This window comes from Tenebrio molitor, chromosome 9 (assembly GCF_963966145.1).
Source record: "Tenebrio molitor chromosome 9, icTenMoli1.1, whole genome shotgun sequence".
NCBI lineage: Eukaryota > Metazoa > Arthropoda > Insecta > Coleoptera > Tenebrionidae > Tenebrio > Tenebrio molitor.
Genome location: NC_091054.1, coordinates 10,892,112 through 10,916,638, shown reverse-complemented (window position 1 = coordinate 10,916,638; position 24,527 = coordinate 10,892,112). Strand labels below are relative to the sequence as shown.

The 24,527-nt window shown below is 41.7% G+C and overlaps 1 protein-coding gene across 5 annotated transcripts in view; it reads left to right on the top strand.

Moving 5' to 3' along the window:
- Window positions 1–24,527, top strand: part of RapGAP1 (Rap GTPase activating protein 1) — a 99,045-nt gene that overhangs the window by 13,285 nt on the left and 61,233 nt on the right. The window contains exon 1 of one of the 5 annotated variants that reach the window (XM_069059104.1): window positions 11,846–11,990. The exons of 3 other annotated variants lie outside the window; for them this stretch is intronic. In XM_069059104.1, coding sequence (XP_068915205.1) covers window positions 11,980–11,990 — 11 coding nt within the window. In that variant the 5' untranslated portion in view covers window positions 11,846–11,979. Of the gene's footprint in view, window positions 1–11,845; window positions 11,991–19,559; window positions 19,771–24,527 lie in introns of those variants that run through there. One more of the 5 variants, XM_069059102.1, reaches the window with a different exon arrangement.

Below are 24,527 nucleotides of genomic sequence, written 5' to 3'. Positions count from 1 at the left end.
ATGTCCCCACAGATAATCGATTGGTGTCAAATCGGGACACCATGACGGCTTGATCCATTATCTTCATTAATTTTTTTATTGCATTCTTTTCCACTCAATTTCTATTCTTGTTTTTCCTTTTTTGCTTTTCATTACATATTTGTTTTGATCTAGCAACCAGAAATATCTAGTCGATTTGAGGGGACAAGAACAGCAAGAAATTATTTATTTATTATTATTATTATATCTCCACAGATAAAATCGATTGGTGTCAACTACACCGTGAAGGCTTAAGAAATGTCCACATTTTTTTCGTAACGCACTATCTTAATTTCTTTATTCATTTTCATTTTTCATTTCGACGAAGTTTGTTGTTATCCTCTTCCATTTCTGCGGTGACTTCTTTATTTGGTGGTTTGTGGAAGATCCTTCCTTTTATTTTTAGATTTCTATTTTCTTTGACTGCTTGCTTCCTTTCTACCTTCAAGCTCAAAGACCTCGGAAGTTGACAAAGCCAGTGCAACTACCGAAGTAGATGTGAGAATAAAATCCTTGAAACCTTCGCAAAACTGTTGAACAGTGTAAGAATTATATTCCATAGATAATAAATAATCGATTGGTGTCAGATCTGGAAATAGTGCAGACTCAAGTGTAAAAATCACGTGTAGGTGGCACATTATTTCGTTTTTTTTTTTAAATTTATTTCTTCGCAGTTTTCTCTCACATCCCTTTTTGTTTCTTCAAGACCGAAACATCTCTTATTCTCTTCCATCATTTTTGCGTTCTTCTTCTTTGTCACTTTCCCGTTTTCACTTCTTTGCTTTCTTCTGGAATTTTTGATCCCAGCCTCACACCAACTTCTCCATTCCGGGGGAAGTTTTTTTGGTCGTCCAAGAGCACTCGAAGAACGGGTTTGTCTAGATTTCCATTGACGACGACACCACAACAATCACCTCACGGTTCTGGGCGTACTATTAGTGAGAGTGCGCAGGTGTCTTATTAAAAAATCCCTTTGTTTTATTGGACGTCTGTATTTATTGCCTCGGTAATAAGGAAGTGCATGTGGCGAAATGGGTTCGAATGTGGGAGGTAGCAGCGACAAACTGCTCCACAGATTTATTATCTCCGTCGATGATTCACGCTCCATTCAATATGCATACGTTTCACCGATTTTTTTCATCGTACTTTACAAGAAAAAAAAGGAAAGTGAACGTGACCTTTACATAAGAGGCGAAATGGCGGTGGTTGTTCGCATGAATCATTCATTCGGTTTTGTCGGGGCCTCCTGAATTCGTTACACCCCGCACCACGTACATGGCGTTTGTTTTGTTTAAATTATTCATCTGAGTCGGGTTCTGAGAAGTCGTCAAATGAAGAGTTGCGTCGACGCAACGGGACCTCAGTTTCTATCAAAATGTATGAAATCGTTCGAAAGTGGCGTTATGGGCCCCGGCAGGAATTTTTTCGCAGGAGGGGCTCCACTCTTGCAGAGTTGGGGTTGCAGGTGAATAATAGCTCGGTTTAAGAGTTCCAACGTTAGTTTTATTCTTCTTCGCGCGACCACGGCACTCGAAGAAGTGTGTTTTTTAAAGCGGAACTTCTTACATAACTTCAAATGTGGATGGAGTCGTAAGGAGTTCATAGTTCCAATGGTATTTATGGCAAGGGACGAAAAAAATCTGTTCTTCGTGTCTGATCGAGTTTAAAAATTAAAAAAAACTCATAATTCGGCCGCACACTAGTTCGCTCCCGCGGTCAAATAACCACGTTAATACTATGCTAGTTGGCTCCGGTAGCCGTATCGTATATTAATTCCTTCCCATATCTTAAGAGGATTTAACTAGGTCTAGGAAATAACCAAGCGGGTCTCGAACCAACCCATGATTATCTTCAGTTTATTAATTATAACTGTTACCAAATAGAAACACAATGAAATGTCAAATCATGTATTTGTATTCAATTTTACATTACATACAAATTACTGAGTAACATTTGGCATACATTTATAGGACATAAGTTTCACAAATTGAAATTGGCTTAATATATTTTGTCTAAGTAAGGCTATTTTTTCATCTAAAAATGGCTTACGTAAATGAAGGACCCTGCGATATATCTTTTTTTCTTTATTACTACTACCTCACCCCCGCCTGTGGTCATTATGGGTAATAACCTGCTTTCCTAGAAATAGCACCGGGAGCGAACTTACCTACTATGCTTTTCACACAACAGATTAAGACTTGACCACCGGAGCGAATTAGTATATACCCCATAATTCAATACAAAAGTAGAAAGATTTTTGCCCTTTTGTCTCTGCCTCAAGCTGTTTCCTTCTTGCATAAGATAATAGATGACAGTGGTTCTCACATCAGATTTTTTGACTGCTGGTTCTACTACTACTACCACTACTGTATTGTTCTATTATTTCGTTTTTTTTTTTAAATTTTCTCTGTTGGAAGTAACCGAGTTACATTGGAATCTGTTCACATCCTGCCACAGAGACCAATCTTGTCGATAATTCGTTGCCTAGCTTTTTTCTCTAGTGTTATTTAGCTCGGAAAAAAATTCACGTGAGTGAACAGCACCACGGGAGTTGCTCCGGTGACAACAAAGACCCGATGTCGCCATCAAACCGAGTTATTTTTGTAGTAGGTTAGCCAAATTTATGTCTCTAATAAAACTTATTCCAAATGGATTTTTTTCCTCTCTCCATAAATTACACCTTTTGTTCGACTAGTTTATTCGAACGTGGTGCGTTCCGGGCACGCGTCTTTTTCCAGGCACCTAACGAATTTACGAGCGGAACGTGTTGCTTTTCCGCGCGTTAAGGGTCGAAGGTGCCACGTTTTCACAGTAATTTTTCCACATCCTGGCTAATTGTGAAATGTGCGAAGAGTCCTAGATGGCAGCGGAGTCGTGTGGTACCCGGAGTCGTAGATGCCGCTCGTACGAGATCGTGTCACGTGTTGGACGTGATGGGCTATTGTTTCCTAATTTTGAAATATTGTGCGTGGCAAAATTTCCAGTGGTCATCGTAATTTACATTTTCTGAAAATAACAGGAGTCGAGTTTAACAATGAAAAATACGCTGTTAGTGGTATTTTACGACCGCAGAGGCCAACGTTTTTATATTTAACATTGGGTCAAAGACGTATTGTTCGGTTTGTGGGTGGTTCGATTTATGTTTGCTGGCGCGAAAGAATGACTCCTGGTTTTAACGGAGAATCGAAACACAAATATTGATCTTGGCGTATTTTCGTCCTGGTGGTTCTGTTGGTGGTTTTGGTTTTTTTAGCGGAGTTTTACTTGTTCATTTTACAAATTTTCGGGTTGCACACAAAATGTTGTGTACACCTTGGCTACGAAATCCCTTGACGATCTCGAGATTGTGATGCCTCGGCCGCAAAGCGGCCTTGGCGACAATTTTTCTCTCGGTTCGTCAAAGTACGATTTCGCATCCTTGATGTGCAAATAACTATTCTAGACTCTTAAAGGTTACAACTCCACAACCCTCTCTCGAATTAGCTCCCCAACATTACAAATTTTCCTCCCATTAGAACAGAACTTCGCGATGCCAACTCAAGATCCTCCTTCAAGCCGGCGGCTTATTAACTTCGACTCTTTATTATCAGACTCCGTAGATTATATTCTATAATAGGAACGGTTTCCTGAAACACTCCATAACGTCGATATCATCGGAAAGAACAAACGAGCGGATCGCCGTACCGATAACGATCCCCAGTCCTGTTATAATTAATAAAATCGAAAAAAAGTCCCAACCGAGCTGTCCCCTCTCGCTGAAACTTGGAAAAATCCCACCTCGGGTACCACCCCCTCGCGGTTATTTATCGGCGCGGGAGCGCAAAGGTCTCGCTCGTAAAAACCTCCCGGCCTTGAGGTACCGCCGTACCGGTACCGTTGCGGTGGTGCTCGTTCCTCCTTCGCCCCGGAACGGACCTGATGGTGGTTCGCGCGCGGTTCAAAACGCGGAAGCGATCCGTCGAAACGGGCGATCCGCGACGGACTTCGTGTCGTGTCGATGTCGCGGTTAATTTGACAGCTGTCAGCGGGATCGTCCGGGAATAATCGAAGTCAAATCGTTTAGATTGCGAGCGCTCGCCTCGGATCAGATAAATGCCGAGCGCTTAATGAACCCATTTACGATGTCGACCGACCGTGATGCATTATTAATCCGTCCGAACGGACGATTAGTTTTTTAATGGGACCGTTCCGCGATTGTTTCTAATCCGCCTGCTGTAATGAAGAAGTGGACGACATGGAAGGTTGCGTGCTTATGGCTCCCGGGGGCAGTGGCGGCTCGTGACGTTAGGCCCAGAGGCTCACGAGAACTTTTTTAATGCGGTACATATTAAAAAATCAATTATAAAGCTTCATTAATCAGTGTGTCCTAATAATTAATATATTGTTTTATATTAGCCACCAAACTGTGAACATAATCTCAAGGAAACGTTATGTTATTTAATATTTTTTCGTTTAATGTGATGACGGAATTTTAGGTACATAATTTATTTCATTGAAATGTCCGTATTGATCAATAAATCCGGCTTCGATGCCGTGTCTCGCTTTTTAATGTTTTCGGGGATGAAAGTGGATGTAGAGGTGTGGTTATGTCGAGAATTAAATTAAAAAAAAAAGAGAAATAAAATTTGCGATTTAAAATACATAATAATTTATATAAAAAAATATAGAGGAACAAATTGAAGTAGTGCTTCACCTGCGTTATCTGACATGCCGCCCCTGTCCCGTTGTTCCACATATCCGACGACTTCCTCGCCATTACCGCAACATTCCGGACTAGTTCGTGTGGAAAATGTGGCCGTTCGACCATCAGACCGTGTTCCAATAAGAATAATTGGACGAGGGAGATCGAAGAGTGCGGTGGGCGAATTTTAATCAAACGCAAAAAGACGCCGAAATTAATTGGGGGACCTGGAGGAAATTGAATATGGTTTTGGTTTCTTTACGCCAAGTTCGGACGTTATTAAAGAGCCCCCGGTCGGTACGCCACGGTAATTTATTCGTATTGCGAGGATTCCGTGCGGGATCAAGTGGGGGAGTAATTCCAAGGATCTAGTGATGGGAATGTTTTAAACACGGGAGCGATAAAATTGGCCGAGAAACGACCAACGGGGGGGACCGGGTTTGGGTCCGCTCGAGCACATCGGGGGTTGAATTAATTGTGAAAAGGGTTTGTGTAGGAAATTTTTGAATTTGCCTCTGATACTTTATCGATAAGCGTATGTAAGATAAACCTAGACACCATATAACACCATATAAAGAAAAAAAGTGTTGACAAGAAACGATTGATGTGTTTTTTTGCAAAATTGTTTTCGCAGCTGTGCCAACATTTTCTTGAGATACGGACAGTTTTCTAGTCTCTGCAAGCCATTTTACAAAACAAATATTGATAGTGAAGAAAATAAATACTTCCGCTGTAGCACTTTTGTGTCAAGAATTTCTTATTATGGCTAATTGTAAGTTTGTCTAATTGTAGTAAGTTGAGGCAAGCATACTTATAGTAAGAAAAAAAAACAACTATTATGTTTAGTGACAATTTATTTGATATATTTTACTTACTCTCTTTCCACTACGATGGTGTGTTTCAATAATAATTATCTGCTAAATTGTATGTATCTATGTACCTATTTATATTTTTTAATTAGTACATTTAATAAGCTTCTTCACAAAGAACCAAAAATATTTATATTTGTGATTGTACCATAATGGCACAAGCATTGTTATTCGTTTACAGCGGCGATAGAAATAATTTTGAAATTGTTTGACCTTTCTGTTTCTTGAACCCATTTAATAGTGTTCGGTTTTGAAAACACATCTCTAACTTAGATCAGCTCAACCTTGGAACAGCTATAAGCATGCTTAGAATAGTTTACTACAACAAAATAAATATAGAAATATATTTTGTAAATTACATTTTGACAGACAAATCACACTTGTTCGTGTTAGCTTTCGCAGTGTGGGGGCGCGCATTATCCTGACCAAACCCGATTCTTTAATTCGCGATTGGAATCTTTACACACACGCCTGATCTTCATCACCGTGTAAACTGTCGAATTTTTTTTCAACAGTCTGGAATTGTGAGAAAACTCACGTGCATCGCGTGACGTTGACAAGTAATCGATTTATGAGATTAATATAAATTTGTTTTGGTTGTTTTGTCCGAGATCGGAATCTCATGATACACCTGATGTATGATTATGGCTATCATAATTATTACCATTATCGTTTCTTTGATTCTCATTAAAATTGAAGCGTGGGACGTCCTGCAGGTAACGATTCACCTTCTGATCTAGTTGATCAAGGACAACTCGCTCGAGTGTTGTTCTCGTCTCGACCCGAACACATATCCTCGCTTCTTTTACATTTCGTTTCCCCGCACATTTTTTTCTGTTCCACGCTCCCTCGCTAGTAAAATAATTTTCTTCTGCATCCGCAATTTATTTTTACGCGAACCTTCTTAATCCTCGAAGCGGCGTTCGCTCGACCGAGATAAGAAGGCGAGAGGCGGAAGAGCGGGCCAATTTGAAAAGGTCCTCTTCTCACTCGATGATGTCACCTCTTTGTGACGGAGGCAATAACAATAACGCTGATGGAGTGCGCGATGGTATCTGGTCTTTTCAATTCGAAAGGGCACGAGGCGCAGGGCGTGCTGAAGCCGCCTGTGTCGAACCGGTGGGCGGCCACGTCGTCGGCCCGATTTCGTTCCATCGACCGTCCATGTAAGCAACACCGGACAACCTTGGTGCATTCACGTTTCCGGTAGGCACTTTTATCGCCGTATCGAAACCCGTTCGAGCAAATGAGATCGAGTCGGAGTAAGAGGCCAATTAAAAAAATTATTGTATTATTGCGCGATTACGCAAACCACTCAGGAGGACAAGCTCGACCGTGTTGCGAATGCAAGAATGGAAGTTTAATCGGCCGCGAAAGTCGACTTTTTTCTTTGGGAAAAGTCAAATTGGCGGCCCGGATCGATACTCCGGCTAATTTGCGGCGAACAAGCCGATCCCGTGCCAATATCCGGTGGTTTTATGCGTGCAGGATACCGTAAGTTCTCGTCTCGCGGGGGAATAATTGGCACATTCCGAAGACGTCGTTGCTCTGATTCCGTCAAGCGACGCACTGCCCATCTAGATTCACCTCGGGTCGACCGATACCGTTAATCTCGATCAGGACCAACGCGCGAATCGTTTACGGAATCGACCGTCGTTTTTCATTCAGGACGTTCGTCCTTGCGGCCGTGTCGCGCGAACCGGAGAAAAAAAATCACTCATGGGCATACCGGAGCCGTTTCTTCGAGATGTACCCGTCGATGGAGTCCTGCTCGAGGCCGTTCGAGATTTACGACAAAAGGATCAGAACTAATCGATATCGGGATTATTTGTGGGCCCATAAAAATATATAGGGCCGGTGTGGAGTTTTTGTGTGGGTAACTGTAACGAATGGTCAGGTGGACGAAAGTGATTATTTTTAATGCTTCTGCTGTGCTGTCCAAGGTCTCGGTCATGACAAATCTACTGGATTCCTCGTGGATCGCTCTAGATTGTCTTTTGGAACTCAAACATCTCGCAGACTTTTCGTAGTCTTGTCCAAAATGTGATGGGCGTTCTTTTTTTCTCCTCTCCTCTCATGTTGTTGTTGTCTTTTCCCAGAAAGTCAAAATATCCAACTCTTCCAGTGCATCATCAAATCTTCCATTTCCTTCCTTTTGGTTCTCCTGTATCGTTCTCTTGATACCAAATTATACCCATTTCGAGGTACCAGATCTTCTAATTCTAGATCTAGACGTTGGTTGTAATTAGTCGTGGACACGTCCCACCACACAAAACCCTCTGCAGAATGCAAATGTGATTGTCGCGTGTACCGAACGACTCCTTCTTCGTCGTAATTTTCTCGGCATGTGTCCGTCGCGATTTTATATCATCTGTAATTCACCCTCGTCCCACACCTGTCCCCATTCCGTCGCCGACCTGATTCCGGTCCTGTGCGCCACTCTACCCTCTTCAGTTGTTCGGTCTCGTGCGGCGATCTGAATGAGCCTTTATTATCTGGCAGTAAATCAGAGTCACCCAAAAATGCGCTCATAATTTAATTTAATACTGAACAATGTCAAAGGATTGCCTTTTGAGCTGTTGAAGCCGCGTTTCGGCCCTCTTCGGATCATCTGCTCGCAAAACAAACAGAATTCAATTGGCCCCCTAACTGGGAGGGAACGGTCAATAACGATGCGATATGAATCGGTCACGCTGGTAATTAGGAGTCATTGAGAGTCAACCGTTATATTTGGGGCGGCGGCAACAATGGAGACAGGAGAGGCGATTTTAGCACTAATGAGGAATTAGTCTCCTGGGGGGAAGATTCTAGGGATTTTTTTTTGTAAATCTGTTGTAACTAGATTTTTCTAACCATGTCTTGATTTATCGGAAGGGATTGTTTTTGTCGGGCATTACATAAATCACATCTATATTTCATTCGGTATCTGGTCCATGAAGAAAAAAAATTACTGGTACGCTGTCGCAGGACAATGTTGGCTATGCCGTCCCCGAAGAGTGAGGGCCCCCCCGTGCAGACGCGGGAGCAGCGACCGGAGCCGCCCCCGGACCCGTCAGGGATCATTAGACGATCTAAATGTCGCGGCGACCTTCCGAACAAAAGAATAAGGGAAATTGCGGATTAGCTCCGGATTACGTAACTAGCTCGTAGAAAGCGGCGTTGTTTAAATTCGCTCCGGTTTGTTACACGCAAGAATGCGTCCCTCCTCGTGCAGAAAATGTCTCCAGCCTTCGGAATGCCTGCTCGGGGTGCGAAAAAGGATTAGTCGGGTGCGCGGGTCATCCTGCAGCGTCACCGATACATCCGCGATCGCCATGGCGACGGATTGCAACCCTTGCCGGAACGTTAATCTCGCGAGCCGACGGGAATTAGCGAGGGATGCGTTCGCCGCGTCGCCATCTTGCCAAGATGGCGCGTCGTGGCAGTTTCGTCCGGTGCAAACCAGATTCGCATCCTCTTTCGCCGAAAAAGGTAAAAGCGCGTGACGTAATCGCACGAACGCCACAAGTTTTCGCGAGGTCCCTTTTTGGTAAAACACTTAGCGCTGCAAGTTTACGAGCGGATCTGTTAGCGATGGCGTCCTAAAACGCCGACTTTCTCCCGGAGAATTAGACGTCCGCCCTCGCGTCCACCGATCTCGTGCCCATTGAGTTATCGTCGGATCGCTAAGTGCATTTCTAGCGAGATGCGGATTCCTCGCGTGAAAAAGAGAATTTACGACGTCGTCGAGTCGAGAACGGGACGTCTGTCGAGCGAGTTATTTACAAGAACAAATTGCACGTTTCTAGTTTTGTTTTAAATGACGAGGGTGGGGTTGATTCCGGAAGGAGTGCGGTTACGGATGGAGTCGCATAAGGGAGACGTCGGGGGTGGTTGGAGGCGTTTTGGATTTTAATTGAACGGGGAGTACTTAGTGTGACAAGCGTCGCCTGCAGCGTCAACTGGAAGACGACGCCTGCAGCAAGCGTCGCCGCAAAATAGACAAGGACTAGTAAATTGATTGCTTTGTTCGAGATACTCGGCTGAGTTGTGCAGGAAGGCGGAAGAAAGCAGTTTGTCATAGGGAAGTGGTTTGATTCAAGGATGGGCTCAAGTGTTGCGAAATATCTTTACCATTGCGGGTCGAGAGTGATTTTTTACTGCAAGATTTCACAGTAATGAACTTTTTTTTAACTGAGCTTGATGCCCGAGGAAGTGGTAAAGATTACATTTTTTCTTACGTCTTTTTATTGAAGATTTAAACAACCTGTCTGTTATTAACACTTGCAACACTGACACTCTGCAGCAAGATAATTTGGCCATTTTTTTTTAATTTTCAGGAGATATTCAATTGGCAACTTTACTTTTCATATATTTATTTGTGTGTAACATACTGTTTCCATTCGCTGGACTGAATATGTGAAAAATGGCAGTTTGGACAATTTTAAAATTTGGGTACTTCTATAAAAAATAAAAAATCAGAACTTTATTGTCTTATTTTCGAAAGAATTTCTGTCGCAAGATGATTTGGTTTCTTTATTATTTAATCATAAAGACATAAAAAAAAATGTGTTTTGGATGAGAAGTCAAATTATCAAGATTTGTCTTATGTATTTGCATTTAAATTCTTAAACCAATCACTTATTAGACTTTGATTGCAGGAAAAGTTATTTTGGAGACTTTTTCCTTTTAAAAAAATAACAAATACCTATGTAATTATAAAGGCTTTAAATGTGGAAGAAGAAGAAATGTCAAATTATTATTATTACTACTATTATTATAATTGTTACAAACGGTCCTTAACTTTTTACCAAAGATATACAGGGTGTTAGTAAATGGTTGGGAATAAATTTCAGGGTGAACTCATTATGAAAAATGTGGCTTAAAACCTAAATACAGTTTTTCGTTAAAATGTGTAGTTTTGTCAAAAAATAAAATGAAATCCATTGTTGGAGAATTTCTCTAATTAGTTCGCCTAAAATCGCATTAGTTTTGAATTTTGACATACGTTAAAAAATTCAACTTTCCATGTTTACATTTTTTCTTTAAACCATTATTAAATCGTATTATTTAAAAAAAAATACCGATATGCCAGATTACGTTTATTTATTTTTTTTATTTTTTTGAGAAAACTACTCATTTTAACGAAAAACTTTATTTAGGTTTTAAGCCACATTTTTCGTAAGGAGTTCGCCCTGAAATTTATTCCCAACCATTTACTAACACCCTGTATGTTTCTCTTTACCTGCTTTTGGAAATATTTTTAGAGTCTTTCCCATAAACTGCACAACCAGAACCCAGTTCCTAGAAATTCCTTTTGAATTTTTTTATGTATGACTAAGAGTACATATTAAATCTGGCTTGCTAGCTGGCACTTACTGTAAATTAGAGAAGTTAAATTTTCTTTCAAAAAAATTTCGTTTTCTTAATTTTTCTATTCCACCACAACCACAATTTTGTAGGAAAGAAAATTTCAATTTTTGTGTTGAAAATGTTGTTCCCAGGACACGTTTAACACGTTTTAAATTTCAAATCAAGTTTAATTTTTAAGAGAGCAAAAATTTAAAGTATCGATGTGAAAAAACCAAGATAAATAGCACGCTTCGATTTCACTTCTTATGCTACTTGGCTTTTTAACAGTTTAACGGTGGCTGTTGCAATGCAATTTAATTGCAACAGGAAACGGTCCCAAATTAATCCGTCCTTGAGTCGAATTGCGATTTATGAATCTGACATTTTTCAAAAGGCCAATTGATGATGATTACTGTGTTCAGCCGTCACATTTGACAATAACCCTAATTTGAAATAATTTTTCGTACGTCACACGATCGCATCCGTGGAAAAGTATTTGAACGTCGCGTTCGCGAAAATACATATTTAGAAAAACGTAAAAAATTTTATTCGACTTTTATCGACCGGCATAAAATCGGTCCGTTTAATTTGCGCTTATATTTATGCGTTTCAGCACCATTCTGCCGACCTCGGTCGCCCGAACGTGTAATCTTTACCTTCCGGCGTAAAATCTTTAAACGTCTCGATAAGAATCTGTTCCGCCGTAGAATTCGGAGGTTCTTGCACCCTTAACAGTATCGTGTGCCCACATCATTTTTTAATGCACCCATTAAAACAGATTACTATAATAAACATAATCGGTAGTCCCACAAAGAGAGATTCACTCCTCCCATAATTAAATCCGCCGGATAATGCCCCCCTAATTATTTTCTCGTTTTTTCCAGGTAAGGAATGCTGACCCCTCGGACTGGACCGACCTAATCGGGAAAATGAAAGTTTGCGATGATGTTGACGCCAAACATTTGTCACCCATTAAACAGAATCACCAATTAGCGGTCCGACCGGAAATGTTTGCAGATACGCCAGTCCGGGTAATTTCCGCTCGTGATTAAGCGGAAGGGTGGCGGCGGCGAGACCAAAATGTCACCGTGGTAAGTCGCAGTTTGCATTTTTCCAATCGCTCCGAGAAGTGGACGTCACGTGGGCCGAGACTACGGGTTCTCAGTGCGATTGCAGGCCCCGCCCGTGCACTTCTCGTCCGTCTCTGGTCGCACAAATTTCCAATTTGCATCGGCAGCGAGCGACGCTTTCGGTGTTCCGCAAAACTACGGAAACTGGTACCATTTCGTCGTTTTGTGGCAGTCGAGCCGGTAAACTGCGGTACCACGCCCGCCGATCTCCACGAAACTTTCTACCATTTGTCTATTTGCATGGCTAATGGAAGGTACCGCCGCGCAAATGATACAGTACCGTCGTGGAGTTCTGCTCCGTTACGTAAAGTACCGGAATCGCAGATTGGTACCTGCATCCGGAGACACGATCGCTGGATTATTCTTTTTTGTGGAACGGAGGTGGTACCACGCCAGGACCGGTGTTGCACTGATTTATGGTTTGCCGGTGCGACTCGTACGAAATTTGTGTTTTTTTCGAGCCATTTATAATTGATTCAACAGGTTGCGAAAAGATCTCATTTGCATTACGTCGGACGATGCGAGCGAGTCGCCGGTTTTGGCGGGAAATTTGAAACGAAAAAAAATTAATGAAGCTCTCCGTGAATGTTTTTATTTGTTTTGTTTGATTTATCGCACGGAATGATGTTCACGTTAACGGGTCCTTAAATTTGTATTCGTTAATTGCAATTATTCTAAACAGCACAGGTAATTAATCAAATTTTACGACTTCCTGTTTTTTCGAAAATTATGCAGACTAATTAACAGTAAAGGACTGGGTGCAGTTAGAAATAAACTTGTCGGATAATAATCTGACTATCAGCGCGGTGTCGATGCTGTCCGGTTGTCGGACAGAAATCGTAACAACTTTCATCTCATCTGCATAACATAAACAGCGTCTAGCCTGGAAATCAGATTAGGTTTGTTTATGTAAGGTAACAAAAGGTTGATCTATGCGACCGGCGTGCGTTCAACACCGTCGATAATCGACACGCAACGTCCTACTCGCGTCAATTCGAGAAGTGGACGTCACGTGGGGTCGGCTCCGTACGAGCGCCACGTAAATCGCGCCTCCGCCCATCCCTTTCTCGCGTCCCCGACTTGTTATATATTTTTTTTTGCGTCCTCATCAATCGACCCTTTAAAGGTGACCACTGACGGTTCTGCGAACGTGCTGCTCCATTGAAACGTCAGCGCTTGTTATCCTCCAAAGATAAACAATTTATCCAGCTCCATTGTTGTCGAAATTAATTTTGCGCATAATATCCGGCTCGCTCCGTAATAATTGCCGCTGCCGCTCGAACGCCGAAGATCGCAATGATTTTTTTCCTCCCCGTGAAAACCTGATGAACGCCGAACACGTCCCGAAACCGGAACTAGTTAGCAATTCAAATTGCTTCTTCGGTCTTCCTGTCTTGCTCCCGCGCGGAGGTTTCGCGTTCGACGAACAATCGGTGTGTTTTTTGGGGGCGGCGACTCGGCGGCGATGCATCCTGCAACAAATCAGGATTACGTCGCGATGATGAATGCGACGTTGGAGGTTTCTTATCGCCCCTGAAAAATGGAGCGGTCAGACCGGAACGGAAATGAATAGGTGTTTTGTTTTCGAGTTTCTTGGAGTTTTTCACGGCGCCGATAAGTCGACCTTGTTTTTCGTTTGCCGACTCTAATTGATAACCTATTTATGTAATTAATCTCTTACGTACGGCGAATTGCAGTCACAGATCAAGGGGTCAGAATGACGGATAAGAGGAGCGTCGGTGGGACCTCGACGTGTGCGTCAAAATTTTTCCAAATCGTCTCTTTATCGTTCGATTATTTTGTTGCGCACAGATTCGGCCGAAGGAATGGCGTGATCTGTTTTTGGGAAGCCGAATCGAATTATTTCGATTATGTAACTTGGTAATGACTTCTGTCCATAATTTTATTTATTTATTCAAAATAATTCAGTCGCAATTAATTTGCGTGGGATGTTGCTTTTTTCTTCTTTTTTACCGTACAGTTACAGGGACAATCGTAATTGATTGCTTCTGTGGGCACATTATCATAGATACAATTTAAATCAAGACTGAATTCAAGTGTACGAGTACTAGTGGTTTCAACTTTTCGTATCGCGTTTAAAAATATTTTCCTATTTTGGATTTTTTTTCTAGTGGTCAATCGAAAATAAAAATAAAAGCAAGAAAATTGTAAAAAAAAAATTCTACAACGGATATAAAAGTTAATATGTATTTAGATTGTCACTATGGTTTCGAAATGACATACTTTTAGGCTCGAGTGTCTAAAAGTAATGTCATTTTAGGCACGAGTGCCTAAAAGAAATGTCATGTAATGTCATTTTTTATTTCAAAAGAATCCGAACAAATCTGTGGCGGTCGTGAAAAACTAGGTAAGTCAAATAATTTCAAAAATGAGTTAACGATGTTTACACCTTAATAATAAATCATGGAATTAAATAATTCAGATTTTCACAGTTTAAAATTGACTTATATTGAAAGCAAGTACAGGTAGAAAGAAGTTTCTATTTAATTACAGGATTTTAGGAATGATATGGAATTTTGAATCGTTGCCCTGAAAAATTATCATTTTCGACTTACCTACTTTTTCACTACCGCCACAGAAATAATGCCAAAAAACACAAAAGATACGGTTTATTGTTTATAATAATTATAAACATTGAATGTATAATCACGTATATTAACTATTTACTACCTTTTCTCTGATGGTTACCACTTTTTTCTGCTTGTATCAAATTTCAAATTTGTCGCTTGATACGCTGATTTTGATCTCTCTGGTATAAGGGTATTCGTTGTGGCTTCTGCTGCATTTTCGATAGCAGAAATCACTTCGAAGTCACCCTTTTTTTTCAAATAATGCGGAAAAACTTTCCGATAATTTTTCGCAAATTATTGTTTGTAAACAATAACTCGGCAAAAAGATCGATTTTGTTTTACTCGCCTGTCAATTTGACGTCGAGAAAATTTTGACAATACATATCACATTTTCCATTTATTATAAAAATTTGATGATTGTAGATAAAATCATGTATGAAACACGTTGCGAAAGAAGTGTTTAGACACTCGGCACTCACCTCGTTGGTCAATTTCACGTCGCGTGCTTAAAAGACTTCCATTTCGCAACTTATTTCATAAATAGCTATTTTCTGACAGTTGTACAATTCTAGTTTATTCTCATTTCTTGGGAAATATATTTTAAAAATCAAGAAGATGTTTTATTCGTAATCATGGAAACAAAACGGAGACAGACGAAACTCATTAATAAACAACGCCATTGCTGTGTCTGTGTTGTGCAACGTTTTTTCAAAAAATTGTGTGAAAAACACCTTAACAGGACCACTAAATTATTGATTTAAGAAGACAAATGATGAAACTGACAAAGCAATCCAAGGTAGGACCCCTTAAAATAATTTGGCGAATTTTGTGTTAGGTATATTTCATTGTATGTTATTCTTCTTTTTCTTCCCCTTCTTCTTCTATTTCTCCTTTGGTAATTAAGTTTCTTGGTCTTTTTCAAAACGGTGGTGTTTTTCTAAAATCTTCACAGATAGAAATGCTCAAATCTGATTGGTCCAGAAAATGCAAAATGCGATTTTCATTTGAATTTGAAGGTCAATGAACTTCTGAAAACTTACAGATTTCTTTTTTCTTTCTTCCAAGTCTGCAAAATATTCTCCAACTAAAATACAATAAATGACTCCCTCATTTTTTTCGCCGAAGAAGTAATGAACCATCTTCGTGGATGCAGAACAATGCCATTTCTAAAATTCTACTGAAATCTCGCTCGTTTTGTTTACTAATCCTACGTTATCTTATCACATAATGTGGTAAATCTCGTGAGTAATATGTAATTATTTTATCAATGAATATTATAGCGTAGATTTCTTCGAACTAAAACGATCGTTACCAACTGTAAATAAAGAAATTTTTCTCTGTAAAATGACGGCATCTTTCAGTTTCATCCGATAAAATGTGTGTACAGGTTTAGATAACTCGAAATTTCGGAATTCGTGCGAGATATTCGGCGTTTCTCTATTGAAATTCTTTCGTATGGCGGCTTCCGATTTCTATCGAGTATCGAGTATTGGAATTTTTTCCATTCTTAGTAAGACATGAATAAAAGTCGAAGCATTTGAGACGTCTTATCGTATCTGCGGCCCACAGATGCCAACTGAATATTGAACAACAATAAACAGTTTACTCGAATCGTCTTGTTCCATCACTTCTTTGTCGTCTCGGCAAATATCTCAAAATTACATTTTTTCCTCCTGCGCGGTGTCACAGTTTTTAGAGACTTGTGTCGTAAACAACAGGTCCAAATGAAGAAGACAAACCGAGCCAAATTAACACTCGACACTCGCTAATTGCGTCGATATTTGAAATGTAGATTTTCGAGGACGCGTATCTGTTGTTGCACTTTCAACAGTGCAACGGTGCAAATTTGCACTAGCGCCGCTTCAACAATCACAAAGTTAATTGGAATATCATGCCATCAATTAACGAATCGACAACAAACAATCAACAAAATTGGCAACGTTCGAATCGAAAGATTCCGATTTCGATTTTTCGCACGCCAGGTATCGCCCCTTTTTTAACTAAACGTTTAAAGATGGCGAAACCGCGGACTCTCGTTAAACTTACAGCAGGCAATTATTTCTTTAATTTTAATTTTACGCCGAGTTGAATACGCTCGTTATGTTTTATTTGTTTTTCCGTGGCGTAACAAAATTATCGTGCATGAAAAAAAGGTATCGTGTATTTTGGGAGTGCAATTAATTACGACGAGGAATTTTTATTGGCACGTGAAATACGACTTTGAAACTTGGCAACGAGCACAAATCCAGAATTCCGATTGAAATTTTTGGACAAAAAAAAATCGGACAGCGTACGAGGAATGGGAGTTGATTGTGTCGATTGACACGATCAGATTTCAACAAGATGGAGTTTGATCACACCGCGCGCAACTTAACTGGCAGCATTGTTGTGCCGTGACACGGTCCTAACTCGGGGCTTTGTAGAACTTGTTGTGAAGGGTGGTTCAATTTGTGAGTTACAAGCAAAACAAACATTTTATAGAAACCGGTAAAACTGTTTTGTCGATTTGTTTCTAAACACAAAAACGTGCTTTAAGATTCGATGTGTCATTTCTGATAAGATAAGCTTCCAACAGACTCGCGTCTGACGGATAATTCAATCTGGTTTCGGCAGGATGGAACTTTGTCTTATTGTGTTCTACGTCAGTTAGGTATTTAAATTAAATTTGCTTGGGAGGACTGAGCGACCAACGGGAATCTGCCACCCAAGTCCGCTAGATTTTTTTTGAACCATATCTTCAATTAAAACACGTTTTTTGTTTCATATTTTTTTAAGAAAACAACTACATACGCGTATTTAGTTGGTTGTACTTACAGCTAGAGAGCGTAGCACAGATTTAAGAAATTGTTTCCAACAGGTGTAGATTTCTCACAATATGACCCTATTTACCTAATTGAACAAGACGAAGCTTCACCGCATAACGCATCTGTCGATTGGTAATTAAATAAATGAGATTTTTCATAACAGATTGAAACGGTAAAAATCCTGCTCCAGCTGACTCTATCTATAGTCTATATCAATAAGAAAAGTTAGGAATAGTTTAACAGTCTCCATATGTTAAATCCAATTTAAACTCAACAAGATGGAACTTTATCACATTGGAATAGTTTTACGCCAACATTTGAATCAAGTTTTCTCAAGGCGTTGGATAATAATAAAACCAGTCAGTAACAACCCTGGAATTTTTTTGGACAGTCATGTTCACAGTAAAATGTACTTATTTAATATATTTATGCACCAATCAACCACTTTTATCGTCATTAATGCCATCGGAAACCGACTTATCGCGGAATCAGGCGATTCAAAATCAAAGAAATTCCTTTTTGAGAGGATTTCACTTGCCATTCAACGTGGAAACGCTGCAAGCATTCGGGGCACTTTTCCAGATTCCGCATTATTATCGGAAATTTTTGTATTATAAAACAAAAATGTTTATGTAATTATGTTATTAATATAAGCTCTTTCTTTTATCGTTAATTCTTTTGAAGATTATCCAGTGCATTTTTTAAACATCCACTTACTGAGTGTAAATTACTTGTGTAAACTGGTAACAACATTTACGTCATCCCTTGAATTTCTTGCAACATTATGTATCGAATCAAACAAGATGAAACTTCACCGCACCGCAAATGTGGACGCTGGTATTTAAATAAATTTATACCAGATGGTCTCGGTAAGAGAACACTTAGACGACATTTTTTTGATCTCACTCCACTTGAGAGTCTTTCGGTCGTACTTTATGAATTTTCTACAAAAGTAGTTCCAGAGAAATCTTTATCTAATTATTTGCTCAGCAAGATGGAACGTTATCACGTTGTGCCAACGTTCGAATTGCGATGTCTCAAAAAGTGGGGAACAACAGCCAATGAAATTTACAGATCCTAGTTCATCAGAATTTTTTTGGTAGAGCACGTTCAAATCGAGAACTACACGGGTAGTTTGCACGTGCTGTAACTATGTATATGCTTTTTGAGTTTAACAGTATGGAACTTCCGCACATTGTACCATTTGCCGTCACCATTTCCGTCAAGTTTTTTCATAATTTGTCGAAAGAATTTATCGAGTAAATCTAAATTTTAATTGTATATTTTATTTGTTGCAGTTGTTTTGTTTTAACAATTCATGTCTCACTCTATAATCCCCCAACTCTATGTACTTGTTAATTGATTTAAGAGGATTTATCCTGGGACCCTCCTCAGTCCTGGATATGGTGCATCCTGCGTGACTAACAGCAGACAGGGCGGAATTAATTGTGCCAAAAACACACCAATCAGTCTTTCGATCCGAAACGATATTTCCAAAATCCACTGGTCACGAGTTTTTTTTTCTGGGACTCAAATGAAGCTTCTCGTGTCACGATTAAAATTTATGCTTCAGATACGAGCATACTTTTCACACTCGACGTCCCATTCAATTTTTTTAATTTAAATGGTGTAACAACACAATTTAAAAAGTTCACACGGTATTCAAGCATCATCAAGTGTACGCTTTAACGGCGCCGAGTCCTCGCTTTCCGTCGAATTGGCTGAAGAATTTCCTCCGGGTGGTTATACCCGCGTGTCTGTTTGACTTTTTGTCGCGTAACGAAGCTTAATTACCCCTGACATGCAGATTCTGGTCCCCACAATGGCCCTTCTTTATTGGCTGCGATTCGTCACGATTTTTCAGTGCTCTCTCGCACTCCTCCGGTCTTAATTCCGTCCGTTTGTTCTCCAAAAACAGAAAAACCAAAACGAAGACACTTGTTTTACGTGGTCATGTGTACGCATATGCGCGTGCCCTGCACGCAATCCTTCACCGAACGTCGATACATTCGCGTCGTCCGTCTTCGTCAGTCGCGGCCGCAGGAATGCAGCAGGAGCGAGAACGTCGCCGTCAGGAAGACACTTTTATCATGATCGATGGTCTAGCTTGTAGCAGGAGGGAATCGCAGGCGGCAGTGGCACAGTTGTTCGCCTCGTTCTGCTGTGGGTGGCTGTTTGTTCGTTCTCTTCTTCTGGTGGTGCGTGAAGTCGCGCTTGTTTTTCGAACGACACAACCAGTCGACCGGACTCGGATCGGGACGGTTTCGTGGCGGTGAACATGTGAGCGGATAGCGACATGCTGAAGATACAGATGCTGGAGCAGCTCGTCACCAACGAGAGTACGGGGTGAGTGCAACAGGTCACGCTCGTCTACCTCGAATCGTCGAAGAGTGCCCGATTGGTTCTCGAGGGTTTGACAGATGACGGACCGGTCGGACTGATTAACTGGAGCACTCTTCGGACATGGGTTTTTGCCGAATTCCGGTGCAATTTGCTGCTACCTCCAGTTGCACCGCATTCCTACCACTTTACGAAATCATTGTCGTTTCGAAAGAGTTAATGCGACGTGATTGACCAACGTGTCTCGTCAGGTCTAGGTGTTCAATCGTGACAAATGATTCGAGACAGGTTGATTGATCGAGCTTAATTGTAACGGTGGGTCGAGGGTGTACCTCATTATAAATTTCATTAACAATAGGCTGCCGTAGATGGCGAGCGGAGAAAGAGAATTATGATAATCGGGCTCGTTGACGCCATAAGAGTCGGTGTGGCGCAGATTTGGTGACAATTTTGTTCGAGGCGAGAAGGGCATGGGCGGAGCTAAGGTTTGCACTGGAAACGCATAAGCGAGACCTCACGTGTCGTCCACTTCTCAACTCGTCAACAATACTGAGTCATTTGTAGTCAAAACAAATAAATGTGGTCAAATTCTGGGTCACTATTGTTTGGAGCGAAAACGGTATGGGCGGGGCCCGATTTGCATTGTTGTCACACGGTGCGGACCCCACGTGATGTCCTCTTCTCCACTCGAAAGCGTCCTAACTTTTTCGTCAACAAGATTTTGTCGGACCCATATCTATTGGACCTTGAAAGACGCGGTTCCGACAGCCTCCATCATCATCGAGTCGAGTGAAAGTCAAGGAAATTTTGAGAGCCGGACCGAGGATAGACAAGACCCCGAGCAACATTTTTCCTTCGATTTGTCTGATCACGTCCCGGGACGGCTAATCGATTCCGTTGGTCATTTTTTCGGTCGGTTTCTTTCGCATCTCAGCTTCCGGTGGTTCATTAGTGGAGAGACAAAAAGCCCTCGTTATTTATCGTCGACTCGTTATGCCGTTTCCACAGACAATGCCACCGAAAGAAACTCGCTCATTATTTCGCCGATCGCTCCAATTGTTCTTCGAGCGACAATAAAAAACAATCACAAACTTTCTTCGACCGGGAGTTGGGACAAACGAGCGGTCACGGCGCCATCGTGCAGCGGACGCGGCCGGAGTTGTCTCCGGGAAGTTTGTTCATGCGCTGCGAAAAGATTCACGAGCCCCATTCGACATTGGTAGAACTTCTGGAGTGACCTGACAAGTATTCGGGCTTCATCGCGGGGCTAGTTTGAGAAAGGCGACCCGAGGAATTGGAGAAGCGGCACCGGGGGCCCAGAATATTTGTGTACTTCTCGGGATGATCTTCATCGGGATGTAGCAATTAAGATCGATCGAGAGTTGAGGATCGGAGGGAGTTGGTGGACTGGAGGGAAGAGTTCTCCGGTCGGGATCCCTCCGGAAGTCTTCGGGAGTTGCAGGTTCGCCTCCGGCGGCGCTTATTAAAACATCAAACCGTGGCAGCACGTCTCCGGCATGTGCAATTATGACGACGACGTCTCGCCGTTTCTTTTTGTTGGTCGTACCACGGCTTCAATTAAAATTCTAAATGCGAAACGTGCACGCACGAAGATGGCAGCGTGTGCCGTCTCTCGGTTGTCATATAAGGGCCACGGTGACTCCGAAAAGAGTCGTTGCGGCTACGCACGTGGGCTACTGAAGGGTGCGACTATAAAAAGATCAATCGAGGAGCGAGGACCTGCCGGCTCTTATCGGACACACGTGTTCCCAGGGAAGACAGATTGCAGGATGGGGCGGTGCGGTTTTTTCTTCTTCGGAGGCGTTCCCTCTTTCGAGAGATTCCGCGCACTTGAGGATTGAGTGTTTTCGAAAATTTATGTACGAACGACCGCAAAAGATTGTTCCTAATCGGCGGTTTCGCACCGAGAGCTGTTATTACAGGAGGCGCAGAGCGCTGACTAAGTTGGTAGCTTTGCCGTTTAAGCGGTCACGAAATGGTGTCTGCTGCGAGAGGAATTTCTTCCGGACGAAGCCGCAGGACTTGGTTAAATCGACGAGTCTCCTTTCGGATACATCGAAAAGTCTTAAAATCTCCTGCAGAGATCCCCACTGTCATTTTCTTGCCCGTTGAACATTTTTTCCCAGGAGAAAAACTTAACCGTCGCGTTGCGCACCGAACTGTTAACACTTTGCATAAACGACGGAAAAACTTTGGCAAAAAAACGCTTTGTATCTTCCGAAACCGTCCTTCATTCGTAAATTATGCACCACTTTTAATTTATGCAGTTTTCACTCGTCTTTCAAGTTATTTCGTGCGAATGCCAAGAACAACCCGGTTGAATCTTGACGCGCGATTGCATTTCTCGTAATGGAATTGCAGAAGAGAACGCCAACACAACGTACCTATTTGTTGCACTCGTTTAACTTTCATTTGGAGAATATTTTTACACGAGCGCATTTAGAATTATGGTGCTTAGAGCTGAAGCAAAAATAGAGGGCAGCAATCCGGACCAGAAATAGAGGACTCGTACATGATCCCGAAACGTGTTTATTTTTGTTTCTTGCGTGAAGTGGAACAAGAGATTTGCTCTTGACGTGTGGAGAAAATCGTATCCGTCATGATTGTTCCAGTCGTGGTGGTCGTTCCTACTCGTCGAAGTTTAGAAATCCGGTGCCCTCCTCAGTGACTTTCTTGCGGTAGCTCTGCGTTCGATGTTGTTCCGACGAAAGTCGGCCATAAATTAAAATTCTTGACGGCGAACATGTTCTTAATTGGTCCGATAATTGCCAAAACAATTACGAAATTCAAATTTTCAATGAGCGATTTTCCCGGGGGCCCGCGTGGGCAGAGGCCCGCGCGTAACAGTACGCCCAGCTTGAGGTGAAATGAAATTCGATCAGCACAAACACGACGTTTCGATTTACAATACTGCGCGAGGTGTGTGTGTTGTGTTTTTTCGTCGGAGGGCGAGGGGGACCCTTCAGACACTGGACCCATTGTGAAGTTATTTTGTAAGCGAGGCATAATGGGCCCGTTCACCCGGACGTTTCGACAACCGATGCACTGTGGAGAAGCGGTCGTTGCAATCTTGTAAAATGACAGAATCGTTTTGCTCTCGTCCACCAGTAGCGCCATCTCGGTCGCGATTAGCACCGCGTGACAGCTGTCACTTGCACGGTCCGAGCAGGCACGCGTCGCCGCCGCCGCCGCCTCCGACTGATCCGCCGGTGGTGCTTTGCACGTGTCCGGTCCGTTTATAGAAGCGGATTTTTCAGCGTCGACGCCCTTTCTTCCACCATTCCATCCTCCATTATTCGTCGTTAGTGTGACACATGTGTGGTCGCCTTTTAACTGAACAGTTACTGACCCACATAACGCGAGCGCGCCGTAAACACTCGCTCAATCCTTAATCCTTACATCATCGATAGAGAGTAAAAAGAATCTTGACCTTGCAGGCGACGCATCGATTCTTGTGTCGTTCGACAGCGTTATCAGGATGCATCGGCGTTTGTTTTCGACGGAAAGGTCAGCAGGAACGTGACGTTTCTCCGTCGACTCCCGACGAGAGATGGCGCTCTCGCAACTGTCACTCGACGGCATAATTCCCTGGTACTTTCTCCGGCGTGACTTGGCGTTTAATTTTTCGATTGAGCCACTTCGTAACACGATTTTGTATTGTATTGTGTTCGTGGCAATCGATTGATTCTGGTGTAGTGTGGAACGGAATTGGCCTGCATACGTGCACGGAAAAGTCGACAAACGACTCTCTTTCGGGGAGGGAGCAATTTTTATCGGATTTATTGCGCGACTCCGGAGGATTGTTTCCGTTGACTTTTTAGATTTTTCTTTGGGAAGTTTTCGATTTGCCGATAAAAGTTTTTCAGCAAGTGTTGCGGCCTTGTCGGCTACGTGAAGATCCAGTGTGTAGATACCCAGGAATGCGAGAAAATAACGCCGTTGTTCCATTTGGTTTTTGCATATTCATGATTTGACACTTCCTCTTGTGTGTGTGTGTGTTTTTTTTACAGTCGAGGTCGTTACATCATTTTGCACTTTTACTGCAATTTTTGGTGGAATAACAACGGATGTTCGAGTACTCAAACAAAAAATTACAATTATGTACATATTACATATTAACATATTATTGATTTATAAAACTAAGCAGACATGTCAATATTATTTTTCATCGCACTTTTTGGAGTGGCTTCTCATTCCTCAAGTCCGACAGATTTGTTGGACATACTTTTCCTTCCGGCTCATCCCAGACGAGTTCAATGGATTCAGATCTGGACTTCGAGGAGGCCCGATCCGTTCTTCTATTCTTTTTGACCATAGTAGCACCTTTTTGTTGCCTAATTATAAGACACTTGAACACTAACTTGCAGCTAAATGCGTATATGTATTTATTTCCCACCATCTAAGTAAATGACACTTATAGGCATTTGTGGTAACTAAGTAAATGGGTAGTTACAGGCAGAGCCGTGCAATATTTAACAGGCACGTAGAAGAGACCTGTAAAGACTTTACAAGGCTCATCAAAAAATAATAATTAATCAAAACTAATTAAATTATTTTTGAAAAAGTTTATTATAAACACAAACAAATTTAACTGTCAATTGTTGCAATTACATACGTTAATAATGCATTTTGATCCGTTTCGAAAGTCATTTTCATATCGCTTCTGGGATCGAATCAGTAGAGAACCGCACTTGCAGCGTTGGTAATTCAGTGGTTATTTTCTTGCATTTCAAGAAAATCGC